The 13,947-nt window shown below is 38.1% G+C and overlaps 1 protein-coding gene across 1 annotated transcript in view; it reads right to left on the bottom strand.

Moving 5' to 3' along the window:
- Positions 1-13,947, bottom strand: part of LOC140230463 (sodium/potassium/calcium exchanger 2-like) — a 103,749-nt gene that overhangs the window by 40,049 nt on the left and 49,753 nt on the right. The window contains exons 3-4 of the mRNA XM_072310616.1: positions 8,900-9,002; positions 2,047-2,627 (exon numbers count right to left, since the gene is read on the bottom strand). Of these exons, the coding sequence (XP_072166717.1) occupies positions 2,047-2,627; positions 8,900-9,002 (684 nt within the window). The remainder of the gene's footprint in view (positions 1-2,046; positions 2,628-8,899; positions 9,003-13,947) is intronic.

Here is a 13,947-nt window from a genome sequence, read left to right as displayed (position 1 = left end):
ATTACAAAATCCAACTTTTTATGCTCTCTCTCTCTCTCTCTTTCATGCTGAGGAAGACTGGGCCACTAACGTTATATCAAAGCCTAGTGTCAGGACAATGCCCTTCTTGCTGTCAATTGAAGAGACATGCAATATTCAATCCTCAGCAGGGGGTCTGAAATACATATATATTTTTGTATTAACATCCGTGAAATTGGAACAGTCTGAGATGAGAGTGGGAGTGTTTATCAACAGCTACAAAAACTTAACATGCCAACATGAAAGGCAACAACCTCCCTTGTCTTTAAAAATATCAAAGGTACAGTATGGACCTACTATGCAGAAAGAGAATGTAGACATAGTGCTTACTTGGCTCTATAGGCTTAATCAATTAAACTGTTTCTTTCGGGAACCCGGTATGCCAGGTTCCTAAAATGTACTCAAGTGCTCTGCATATGTGGCCTGAATTCATGTTTATTTGTATCATACTGAATAGAAAAATAACTTTATGGGAAAGATTAGAGTTTCTGCTGTTGACAGCTATTCTTTTTCTGTGTCAGAATTGTATGTATTTTTGCATAATCTAAATTTTCCAACAAAGTAGTATGCTTGTTTTGCCAGAAAACTTGTGTGAAGACATACATAGCAATCGAGGCTGACCTCACTAGACTTTGACTTTTGCTGACCCGATTCGGATGCCCTTATACTTGTACAGCAAAACAATTTGCCAACCCAGCACATGCTCTATTTATATCTTACGTCCGATCGATAATTTGCATTGTTCGATGGCACATGCAGTTGACAGTAGAAAGAGAAATATACATCTCATGTCCGATCGATATTTTGCATTGTTTGATGGCACATGCAGCTGAATGCGGAAAGGGAATACATGAACTGCTTGACTGCTTTTGCACAGGTGGGTTATCAACCGGTCTGTTCTTTGTTGATGGGCAAAAAGAATCTCATTTGGAGGCATTGAAGTTCTCAAAGACTTAATTGCAGAGGAAATAGGTTTAAAAAAATTTCATATTGCCCAAATTTTACAGGTTTACATAAAAAATAAAACATTAATGTTAGGCGACGAAGGCATCTTTTGAAAAGTTTGACCGAGGACAATTATACAATTTAATTTCTAATTAAGATGTTAAATACCTGACTCCAATAGACAATGAAATATGTGGAACATTCCTATTTGAAGATTTATTGCTCTTACAAAATTTGCACAAAATCTGATTACCATCTGCCATACTATACTATATGAGAAACCAAGTTTGTATTCACTGTTGGAAATGTGACATTCAATTTTGCCCTCTGACTTTGATTATTCGTGTCCACTACACAATCAATCAATAAACCAGTATTTCATTTGTAAAACCATCATCATACAATCATTTGATACAAACACTGAAATTTGAGACTTTTAACATTTGATCTCTAACATATCAAATTCTACATTTATTTCTAATATTGTCCTGTAATACAACTTTTGTGATCAGAGTACAGCTGGATCCTATTTCATCTGAAATTACTTAGCTTTCACATAAATACAAAATTTCAAGAATATCACCAAGAAATTTGGTCCCAAGATTGTCAAATTATTTCACAAATCTAGTCACCAATTTCTCAGGTGAATTATACTCCAGGCAAAGTTTGGAAATTTCTCAGGCAAATTTCTATACTGAAAATTCCCAACAAAATGGGCAGACTGTGAAAAAATCCAATTTCCCTTTCGTTCCCTTTGCACAATATCACCAAAGAGGAACATTATTGGGCCAAAACAGGATAACATATGGGGAAATTATATATGTGTGGTGTGTTGTTTTGTTAAAATGAAGGTGTCATGAAGTTATTTAAGTCATTAGCGTGACAGACATTGGCAGGTTGTAAACTATATTGGTCAGCAAGGATTTGAGCAATGTCCCTCACATTGATGGCGAAAATGAAGACGGCGATTATACTGATAAGAACAGAGGAATTATACGGTATTATGATACTAATACTCATGACATCAGTAACGTTGGCCACAACAGTACTGATGATGATAGTGCTCTATGCATCATAACTTACCCCATCGTGCATTCCACCGTCCTCTACATGATACGGTGCTCCCGCGGGTGTAAGTTGTTCTGTGCTCTTTTCAAACTTCTGTTCCACACCGTTCGCAACTGCACCACCATTTAGTCCATTATTTTGTCCCCCGTTCACCGTAATTTGCACTCCATTGTTTTTCTCCGCCCCTTCCCCGACACCATTGGTGTTGGTATGCTCTGCCTCAGAGTTTGCAGGCGGTGTCTTACTTTCACTGTCGGTTATTTGCGCATCCACACTGTTGGGGTGTTGTCCATTTGCCGGCTCCTCATTTGACGCGACCCCATTCGGCGTCTGCGAGCCCAGCGGACTGTCACACGCCTGGGACACTGTGGTGATCTGCGTGGGCTCGTCTGTGATCACGTCCCCGTTGACGTACCCGTTGTGGTACGAAATGGTCAGTTTCTGGTTGGACCGGGCACTCTCCGGCCTGCTGGATGATTGTTCATTTTGCGGCTGGGAGGCATCCTTGCCGTTCCCTGTGGGGTGGACGAGAGAGCTTCGCTGTCTCTTGGCCATGGAGTTCATCTGAATGGCTTTATCCTGAACAACGATGTCAGCTGCAAGAAAGCACCCAGAACAATCAACTCATTACTTTAGAGAGATGAACAAAGTTAGGAGCATCAGATGATGATGAAAAGTGAGTAAAGAAGTAAACAAAACTTCCTGTCTCAAATCCTGCCAGTGTTGGGTGTTGCAAATTTTGAGTGAAGTTGAGATTGAGCCATCTAACTCTACTGCTTTCAGTTTGACCAAAAGGTGCTGACTATCCAGAGAAAGATTCAATTGATGTGTTTGCTGTATTGTGGAAATAGTCGGCTTTTTACATTTAAAGTACCTACAGCTTCAGGGCGAGGATTTTTTCCTTCACTGGTTTCACTTTCTAGCTATGACATGTTTCATGATGATCGATACCAATGTCTTGGTATATTTGTACTGGAATCCTAAGGGATACAAAAAGGCATCATCTACAGAAGAAACTCAATGGAGACTGAATTCAGAAAATGCACTTGGTTGGCTCATGTTGTTTCTATACCTAATTATCGACAGTGGTACAAATGCAAACACAACCTTAGGGGTTCTAGCACTTGATGAAAGAAGGAATGTGAAAGCTTCTACAGCAGGTCATTTGATGGGTATACTTACAGGTAAGGAAAAAAAAATGGCCCTTTCTTTTTCTAGTATGTTGCTCAATGATGATGAAGGTTTTGTACTGATTATATTTATGACACTGATGATAAAAGTTGATCTTAACGTTTTGCCTTGTCACCATAATATGTGGAGCTCAATGGAGGCAGAACATATCACCCAGTCACAAAAATGAAGCAAGCATCCACACTGCACTCACTCCATTCTACCCAGAGCATTCTAGCCAGACCATAGGCACTTTCAATCACAAACATGCTAAATGAACTCAACATGATATTTGACTTTCTAACAACAGTACATGTCTACACACCTTGGGGTGAATAAAGTGGCTTTTGTTTTCAAAGAACCACAATGGGGATTGAACCTTGACCCTTTATACCTAAATGTTCAGTGCACAATCAAACAGACCACAACACTTCCACAGTTCACCACATCTATTAATAGTCCTACTGAAAGTTTTCTTTTTCATGCATGGGCCTTCCTTTGATTCTCCTTTCTTGTTCTCCTTTAAGTTTTTCCATCTTCTGAGGTGACATATATCTATACGGTTAAACCAGAAATTTGCATAAGTTTCATGCCGCGAAAAAAGGCCATTGCCGTAAATTGTGAAAGTTTCATGGCATAAATGTTTCTAGTTTTATGAGAGTTTATCAACAATGCACTTCTTTAGTAAATTTCAATTTGTTACACTCTCTCTCTCTGTATAAATATGGCAGATATTTTGATTGAAGAGTTCAAGGACCTGCTTTGAAAGGTCACTTCATAAATCTATCAATATATCTGTACCCAACGCTGTAGATATTGACACCAATTTTTTTTTCTTTCTTTTTTTTTTTACTCAAAGAAGCCAGGAATTTTGAACATATGCAGCTGGGTGCAAATCCCTCCGGTAACATCTCAAATTTATCAGCTTGTCGCCATGGCGAGAGGCAGCGGTGGGCGACAGCACGTAACACGGAGTGCATTTTGCTATACCGCCGACCTTTGCATCTCCTTAGTGCTCGCAAAAATGGCGCAAGTCACCTAAATCCTCTTCTGCTTCATTGGTAGAATTTGCATCATCCCTATCCAAATCCCCCTACCTCCCACTCAATCTACCCAGAGGACAATCACTGCCTGGGGCTGTATGAGCGTACACAGGGGTGGGGAGGAGGTTTGGGTATGGGGGTTGGGGGAATGGATGGACGAAGCTCAGTAAAAAGGGAGGGGGAGAGCGAAGGTGAAACTTATACATGTATTTAAACAATACATATGTTTTGGGGGCTGCATGAGCAAAGTGGTGGGAGAAGGCTTGGAGTATAGGGGTACAGTAAAAGGTGGAGAAAGTTCAGGAAAAGGGGGCAAGGGGAAAGGAAGGGGTTATTCACACATGAAAATACTTCGGTTTTAGGGCTGCATTAGCAATCACAAAGGTGGCAAAAGTTCAGGAAAAGGGGGCAAGGGAAAAGGAAGGGGTTATTCACACATGGGAGTACAGTTGAACCTCTCGTATCCGGACAAGTCGGGATCGGGGCTCATCCGGATAAGGGATTTGGCCGGATACAGGAGACTCAATGCGTTATACATGTACATATACATACACATGTACTGATGTAGCCCATTGTAGTACCACATGTAGTAATGTGTATACTGCAACCTTTTCATTGTTACATTTGGGGATGTTTCGGGATGTTGAAATGTCTGAAGGTAAGCAATTTGGAAGGAAATTTGATGCAATGTATGTTAATCATATTGGAAGTAATATGTAATTCATGTGTGTTTGGGTAGGAGTTTCTCAAGGAGTTGGGAATCCCCCTTTCTTCCTGTAATTAAAAAAAAAATCATGGCGAGATTGCGTCCGGATAATAAAGAGATCCGGATAAAGGGAGCCGGATAATAGAGGTTCAACTGTACTTTGGTTTTGGGACTGCATTAGCATACACAGTGGTGGGAGAAAGTTTGGGGGTATGGGGGCAAGGTAACAGGTGGAGGAAGTACAAGTTCAGGAAAAGGGGGCAAAGGAGAGGGAAGGGGGTACTCACACACAAACATATGTAGGTTTCTTGTCAACTTTTGATGGCACCTCGTCATCATATTGCTAAAGGGATGGTTTACCAACTAGAATGTAAGATGCTTTTATACCATGTACTCATTTCACAATTTACATCATCAGGACCTTAGTCTCATAGCAGCCTTGGACATACAAATTAATTGCCAATAAGACTAGAGGCATCAAGTCTTTGCTTATTGATATTAGAACCATAAAATGATGATTTTTCTTTATAAGAAAATGCCTTGATTTTAATAGCATTTAATACCATTTTCATATGCTTGGTTTTGGAATCTGTTCACTCAACCATGAAAACTAGTACGCCCATTCACATTTAGTGGACTGTACTAGTCATGGAAGAAGAAGAAGAAAATAAAAATAAAAAAGAAGTAGTATAAGATATCTTAGATTTATGGTATCTGCCAAGCAAGACATATATTGAAAGCAATGAAAAAAAATAATCTATTATTCAGCACCATGATATACCAATCATATGTCAAGTTGCACTGTGCAATATATGCCCACAATTACCACACATACTCACATATTCGTATGTGTATTATGTTAGTATATGTGAGTACATAGACCTGTATATTTGTATAGTATAATAATCACCACATACACACACACAAACACATCTGTTTTCAGCAGTGAAATGAAATGTGCAATAATCAGACAGGCTTTGTCCTGGAGGTAATCTCTCTCAATGTAGCATGTAAAGTAGTACATCCATTTTGCCACGACCCCAATTTATGCTATGCATTTCACTCGAAATTATTTTACATGCACGCATTATTACCCCCCCCCCCCCCCGCATCAGAAGATAACATTTTGTGCCCGCATCTTAAGCGCAGCAATCAGATCAGCGGAAATATGATAAATATCTGAATAATGCATGACCCCCATTAACCCAGCATCTTGGGACACGCGGCCTTCCTCGGCAATCACGCCGGAGCATCTGCAAATTTTTCCTCGGCGCACCGGCAGGCATCAATAATGCAGAGGTGTACGCATCGTGCATCCTCCTCCACTTCCCCCTACCTCCTTCCTTTTGCACTTTGGCAAAGGTGGGGGATGTGAGCGTGGTAGGGCAGGCGGGCGGGGTTGGGATGCTGATGGGAGCTGGCTGTGTATGCGCCTCGTGCCTGCCCAAGCTTCTTGATTACTTTTCATCCTTGTAACTACTGACCTGCATGAACAAGACAACTCTGAGTCTTAAACTTACTTTTAAAGGGGCCGCGCTTGCATGCCTCCGCTCATCTAATGGCGTGTCAGCTTCGTATTATTCACACAACACACACTGACGTGTGAAGAAAATTAGTAATAGACTAAAGAAGGTAGCGCGCTGCCAGTGTAATGTTGTATAAGGGTTTGCTCCTGCACACTTCATTATGTACAGCATTTCCAATTAAGTAATTTCGAGCAGTGCATTAATTGTCTCTATTCGTATGCATAATTTTCTCCATCCATGCATTACACTCTTGGTTCATTTGGCACACACATGTTTGCCTGGGGTCATGTAAGGCTCATAAGCTTTAGCACAAGAACTAACAATGACTTTTTGCCATATCTTATACGATATTTTGGACTGCTATATTTTCTTTCTACATATTCTTATGGCTGCATCTACTTATTATCTTGAAGAGATAACTTGAATATGTCCTGAATTTACACTATCAAGAGATAAGCCTTAAAATCTTGTGAGGATGGTATAGTTTTGGTTGAGATGGGAATTTATCTTTTAATTTTGTGTGAAATAATTACAAAGTCCTTTGTGAAATATTAAAGAGCATACAATTCTAGGAGGAATTCAAAGTTTATTTGATGAACATTGTTTTTTTGATCGGTTGAGATATACAAAAGCAAAGTAAAACAAAGGTATCCTGATAAAAGGTGAATCACATCTATTATTAGGATTGTTTTGTTTTTGGACATCTCGGCCATTTCAAAACCAATTTTCATCAAATAAACTTTGAATTCCTCTGATAATTGCATACTCTTTCATATTTCATAAAAAGTTTCTCATTATCTCACAAAGAAGTTGGAAACATGAAGCCCCATCTCAACCAAAACTATATCACCCCTCTAAGCAGGGGCGTATCCAAGAATTCCATTCTTTCATATTTCATAAAAAGTTTCTCATTATCTCACAAAGAAGTTGGAAACATGAAGCCCCATCTCAACCAAAACTATATCACCCCTTTAAGCAGGGGCGTATCCAAGAATTCCCAATGAAGCCCCATCTCAACCAAAACTATATCACCCCTTTAAGCAGGGGCGTATCCAAGAATTCCGTAAAGGGGAGGCGCCTTTACAAAATTAAAAGGGGGCGCATGCGCCCTCCCATTTTTTCTTTTATTTCTTTTGTTTAAATATAAAGATGGGGTGCGCACCCTGTGCGCCCCCTCTGGATCCGCCACTGCCTTTAAGTGTGTCTGGCAATACCTGTTAGATTTTGTCTCATTTTATCCTTCTCATTTCGACCTCTTCAAAGATTGTCAGGCTAAAATGAACTCCAAGGAATTCTACTGCCAAACGATGACAGACTGTGCTTAATTTCACCTTTTATCAGGTAGCCATGGTTTGGGATATTGTTAATAACAACATCTGTCAAGTCCATGCATGAGCAAACATCCCTACATGGGCTCTTTTACAAAGACACACACATGCGCACACACATGCACACATAAATACATACAATTCATACACACATACATAAATACAAACATACACATTACACACAGACATACACAGGTACACATGTACATACGCACAAACATACATACATACACACATCCTTCACATGACTTCACAAATGGGACACCTAGCTGTAAAAACACTGAAAAACAGTCTTCTTAAAGGTAGGGATTCCCATTTGCATGCCTTAAATGAAGAGTTGTATAAATACAGTGGTATGTTGAAGAGAGTATCATTTTAGAAACTCCCATAAAGTATTGAAAGTGGAAGGTAACATTTAGTACATTTTTATTGACCGTTAGACTGAATTGAATTCTTTTCGGGGCTCACTGTAAATTCCAGTACATTACTAGGCTACCTTTGCAGACCCATGCACTGCATGTGTGTCCATCATGTATATTTTGTGAATAAAGTTCATCAAAACTTACAAACATTTCTATATACATTCTTGCCACACACTCTATATGTTATTACATCAGCTCTTATACTTTTAGATTTGTGTTTATAGATTAAAAAAAATACAGAAGACTGCAACAAAAAGGCTTAAGCGTGGCTGACACACAGAACTACTGAGTAGTTGAGTTTTGTGCATTATTCAAATTGTAGATATCTGTTGACTTCCAAATTTCTAAGCAGTGGCATAAACAAGTCCCCTGAGGTTCATATTTAATGTTTTGCTGCATTTTGGGAGTTCTGTAAAAGGTATCCCCTACCTTTAAATCCATTACAACATGAAAGAAATATTATAGTTCCTTTAACAACCACAAGGACTTTAATTCTCTTCAGAGGGCAATTACAGAAAACAAATTTTTCTGTATCCTCAAGCTTCTTGCTCAAACTACACCAGCATACGCCTATGCATAATCATACATTATACATTGTACATTATACATGCAGGTGATTTATACATAATCTACAGGCAAATGTAAAAAGACAACTAGTATCTTGGATACTTACATTCGCTGAGCGGATCTAACGTGTGCAGCATGAGCTGGAGCGCCCCATGGCGAAACACGCTGGCGTTGTTACGGAAATGGGGCAGGCTCACTCTCCTGTCATTCTGTTGGGAAAACAGAATAAAACCAGAGATGGAAATATGAAATTATTTACCTCGGTTTTACAGGGGGAAAAAGAACACACACATTATTTGCCTTGTCTAGTTATCTAAGATATGAACTCATATTCAGATGATGTAAGTTGATATTACAACTTTTGTGCAGAAATCTCACCTGTCTCTCTCCCCCCCCCCCCTTCATCTCTCCCTTGTGAAATCCTTCCCATAGTTCACAACTTCATTGTACAAAATTCACACTGATGGTGACTTCAAAGGGAAATTTTGTGATCAGAAAGACAGAAAATGAAATGAAGCCAGATATTAGAAAGTGAGGGAGAATTAAAGTCACCTCTACCTTTTAATCCACTGCACAGCTTGCTCTGGACTAACAACAGTATGCAGAGACATGGTCCACCCGCAATGCTTGCAGTAAATATATGCATATGCAGACTGCTACCCATGATAAGCTTTACCTGTGAAATCTGAAGTATGTTTGTGATTTAAAAAGCCCTACAGCATAGGGATATTCCCTTTGATATTCCCCAGCTCTATAGTTCTTTAACCATCCCAGCTGATAAAGCCACTGCCACTAGAGAAAATCTCATTTGTATACAAATTTCACACATCACATGCAAAGCACATCACACCATGCCAAAGTACTCATGCACTATCAGATTGACGCTCTCGGCATTCAAAAGTGTTTACCAAAATTGCTGTATCCTCTCGCATCACATTCGCATCAGCATTTTTTTTCTACCTACTGTACTCTAATTTTTTAGCGACATGTAATCAAATACAACAGCTCTGTTTTTTTTTAAGCCTAACCAACAAGCAAACGAACACCTGCACACAGTAACACTGAATCTAGTATAGGTGTGACTTTATCAGTGTTCATGGACATATCTCAGGAATATATCACTGTTGAATTACTTGTGATCCTCTTTTTTTCTTAATTGGATTTGAAAGTGAAACCAGATCTGCACTAGATCTATAAAGAGAGGCACAAATCCACATCGCAAAGTGTCTATTTTCAGCTACTTTGTAATTTCGATGAGTTTAATCTTTGCTCATTTTTGGAATGGACGAATGTACTGAAAATAACAGATCCATAACTGACAAGTGAAAATGTATACACAGGAGATTAAGGCTAATCTGTAATGCATCCGAACAGTCATCACATGTTGCGTTCCTGGAAATACGCTTTCATCATGTCTACTTACAAAACAACTTACCCCTAAAATTTGTCAAAACTGAGTGAAGTGGACTGAAAAAACACAAACAAAAACAACACCGAAAAGAAAAAAAAAATACTTTGCTATAAATCACTGAGTGAGGCCAAGCCTGAACTGAGCGGATCAAACCGTTGCTATAATCTGCAATCAAAGAATTTTCTTCTCATTAACTTCTCATCAGAAAGAGAATGAGAGAGAGAGTGAGGGTGAAAGAGAAATGACATAATGGCCTATCCCAAATTACTTGGGTGCCTTGCAGCAGCTGAGATTGAGGTCAGAATCATGTGGGGTACATGTGAGGGTAGAACTTTTACAACGCCTGACAGAGACGCAGTTTCCATGAGGTCAAAATTACTCGGGTAATCCCTTTTCAGTGCAGGGATTAAGGTTCAGTTAAAGTTTTACAGATATACAGATCAGCAGGATATTTCATCATTGGGTTGACAAATTGGGAATACCCATATTTGGCAAATTGCATAGAAATGCTTGTTTGTTTCTTTCCAGGGCCCTGTTTCATAAAGCTGTTCGTAAAGTTACGAACAACTTTAACAATACAAGCGACTGGTGATCAGTTCTGATGTGCTATACTCATCAGAATTTCCATAATTCAGCACAAGAACTGATCACCAGTAGCTCGTAAGTTGTTCGTAACTTTACGAACAGCTTTATGAAACACCCCCCAGGTCAATGACAGACAAACTAATAAACCAACGCAAGCACTGCATGTGATACGTCCAGACCTGCTTTTAGGCCTACTCAAAAGGACTAATGTGATCAACATCTGTCTTTTAATATACAATACAGTCTTCATTTCACTGTGGTCATTAAATCTATCTGGTTGAGGGGAAAATTGATCATGAAACCATAACAGGATTGGGTGATTCAAGAAAGGTATTTTTCATCTCTTTTCTATATCATAATCTGTTTCCTGTGTGATCGAATCTGTAATTGTTTAGCGAATGAGAACTATAAAATAGGAAAAGCCTTTATACATGACAAACATAATTAAATCAGACTTTGCTCAATAAATTTGACAGACATACTTCCATCATGGAAATGCAACAGCACATCATATCAGCAGTTGATGTAATAAGTTAGGAGTTTGCTCATGGGCACATGGGTACAAATGACCTCTCTTTTTTCTCAGTCAGTTGGGGGCACTTCACTCATTTTAAGAGTGACATAATGCATTTTATAAGCTTTACGTAACAATAATTTATGGGATATAGCAATCCTGTTCAAACACAGAATGAACTTGCATAGACCAGATGACCAGAATGATCTGTCAATCAACACTTGAGAAGGCATCCATTTCATTATTTTGCATTGAATGTATTAACGATCTCTTTCTATTGATAATGCAAGATACCACTTTTGCTGTCAGGTGGCTGTGCTAGCAAGTAGCATTTATAAGGATTACATGAATAATCATTATATCACTGATGCTTATCCCAGTGAATTTAAAAACCAACATGCCTGTTGGTACAAATGACCCTTTTTCTGCTCATGCGCAAAGTGGAACTCCAAACTGGCTTATTTGATATTCACTTGGGTCCATATCTTTCAAGTATCTTTTTTCAAATATCTTTCAAGTAGTTACTCCATTCTTATTTGATATGAATGAATATTACATATCACAAAATCTAAAGACATGAATATATATATATACACACACATATTCAAATATAAATATCATTTCTTTTTACCATTTAAGCTGCTGATGACTTTGTGTTATTGAAGTATGATTCACTGTATTTCCTTCCATGTTCATTTATTTCATATGTACATACACAAAGCTCATAGTTATGTGAGCTATCCCCAATCAATACACATGTACCTCTGTGACATTTACATACAATCCTTTACAGTGGTGCGCCAAATATGTAGCAGGCACAGATTATATAACTGGGGCACATTACTAGTACCCCTTTTGAGGTTCATCCTAGGTGACTGGCATTAATCAGTGAGTGAAACCAGCTGGGCATGTTTGCGCCATGCTAAGTTTCATTCGGTCTCTTTGCGCTTGTTACAGATTAAATTTTGTTACAAAGGCTCTAATGCATGATATGGAAGTTTCATACATACGTGCATGTCTCTCCTCTCTCTCTATTTCTAGCAATGCTTTTCTTTTATACTGGAATACCTTCTCTCTACACTCTTTCTGTCACCTGTCCCTTCTATTATATACTTGTACCTTATGGAGTGTGGTTACACCATTATTTACATCATGTATTCAACTGTAAGTATTCTTTATAGTAATCATCATGACATGACTGATGTATTTAAATAATTTCTTACTTTGTGTGAGTGTGTATTTCTTTTTTTAATTATGATGAATCAAATTTGATATTATGAATATCTTTATTATGTGATATGGAGTGACACATGAAGGCTCATACAAGTATGCCTCCGGGTAATAGTAAAGAATTTTACTTTTGTGAGCCCTGGTCCATGTGTCACTCTTTTACATTTTATACATGCATGCCTGTATGACCAAATAAATAATAATTGATTACATTATCATTCAACATCTGTTGAATAAAGAATATTGCAATTCCTATTGTGTGTATGAATAGCAAATTCCATCGTTTACAATGTGCGCCTTCCTCTCTTTAAGGCATATTTCCATATGACCCTGCTAAAGTGCTATAGAGAAAAGGACACGATAATACTACATCAATACATAAAGTGTGGTATCTGTTTCATAAGATCATTACAAGAAAAAAAAAAAGAAATTGAGAGTGGTTATTTGCAGCAAGGCAAATGAGAACTTCTAAACAGGTTAATAAATGTATCTTCATACTTGAGATTGTCAATGTCTTTTTTTTTTACATTCCCAGCATGTTCCCTGATTGAATTGGACTTTAGAGGAAACGGACAATGCAGCTAACATGTAATAAGCTGCAGAGTCCAATGTTGCACTGATATCCTTTTGTGCAATTCCTGTTCGATGTGTTCATATAACCACTTCTTCTGTCCTGGAAAATGTGTGATGACTCAATGTCCTTGATATACATCTTGGAATGCGTCATGAGGAAATTTGAGTCTTTTTCTGGGGGTTTTTTGTCACTTTTTTTTCTTGCCCCTTAATAAGAATTTACATTGCATTTCATTTTGTTAAATAATTGTGTTGTAGCCCTAGAAAATTTGACATTTATTGTGTTGGAAATTATGCTTGATGAATGAAAGATGTATGGATGTCAGGAGATTTTCTTTAATTTTGTGAAATGGAACTAGTACAGACAGGACAATTCAATCTAATCCACTAATGGTCTCGAATTAAGTCCTCTTGCCCACTTTTAATCAGGTAATTCAATTTGACATGGATTGCGATCTACTTTGGACTGCAGCTTGTACAGTCAGATCTCATATACTATATTCCTGGCACCATATTAATAGTCCTTGAAATATTGTACTTGCACACATTCAAACAATATATTGTCATATAATTAGTCTCCGCTTCATAATCATATTATACATTGAATTGCACTGCACTTTGAGAATTGACTTTATTTATAAAGGAAAAAAAAGGAGCACAAACTGAACACAAACATCAACCAAACTAAGCTGATTTTCTCAAAAAATTAACTTTGTCATTTTCATTAACTTTAAGTAAAACTATTTGAAGGGAGAATTTCAAATGCAAGTCTTATTAAATACTCCATTCCCATCTCTGTAGGTAATAGATTGTAGTGCACACTGAGTATCCATGGAGGAGG

Source organism: Diadema setosum, chromosome 7 (assembly GCF_964275005.1).
Source record: "Diadema setosum chromosome 7, eeDiaSeto1, whole genome shotgun sequence".
NCBI classification, from domain to species: domain Eukaryota; kingdom Metazoa; phylum Echinodermata; class Echinoidea; order Diadematoida; family Diadematidae; genus Diadema; species Diadema setosum.
The sequence above is the reverse complement of the archived record's forward strand: the minus strand, read 5'-3'. Positions and strand labels throughout refer to the sequence as shown.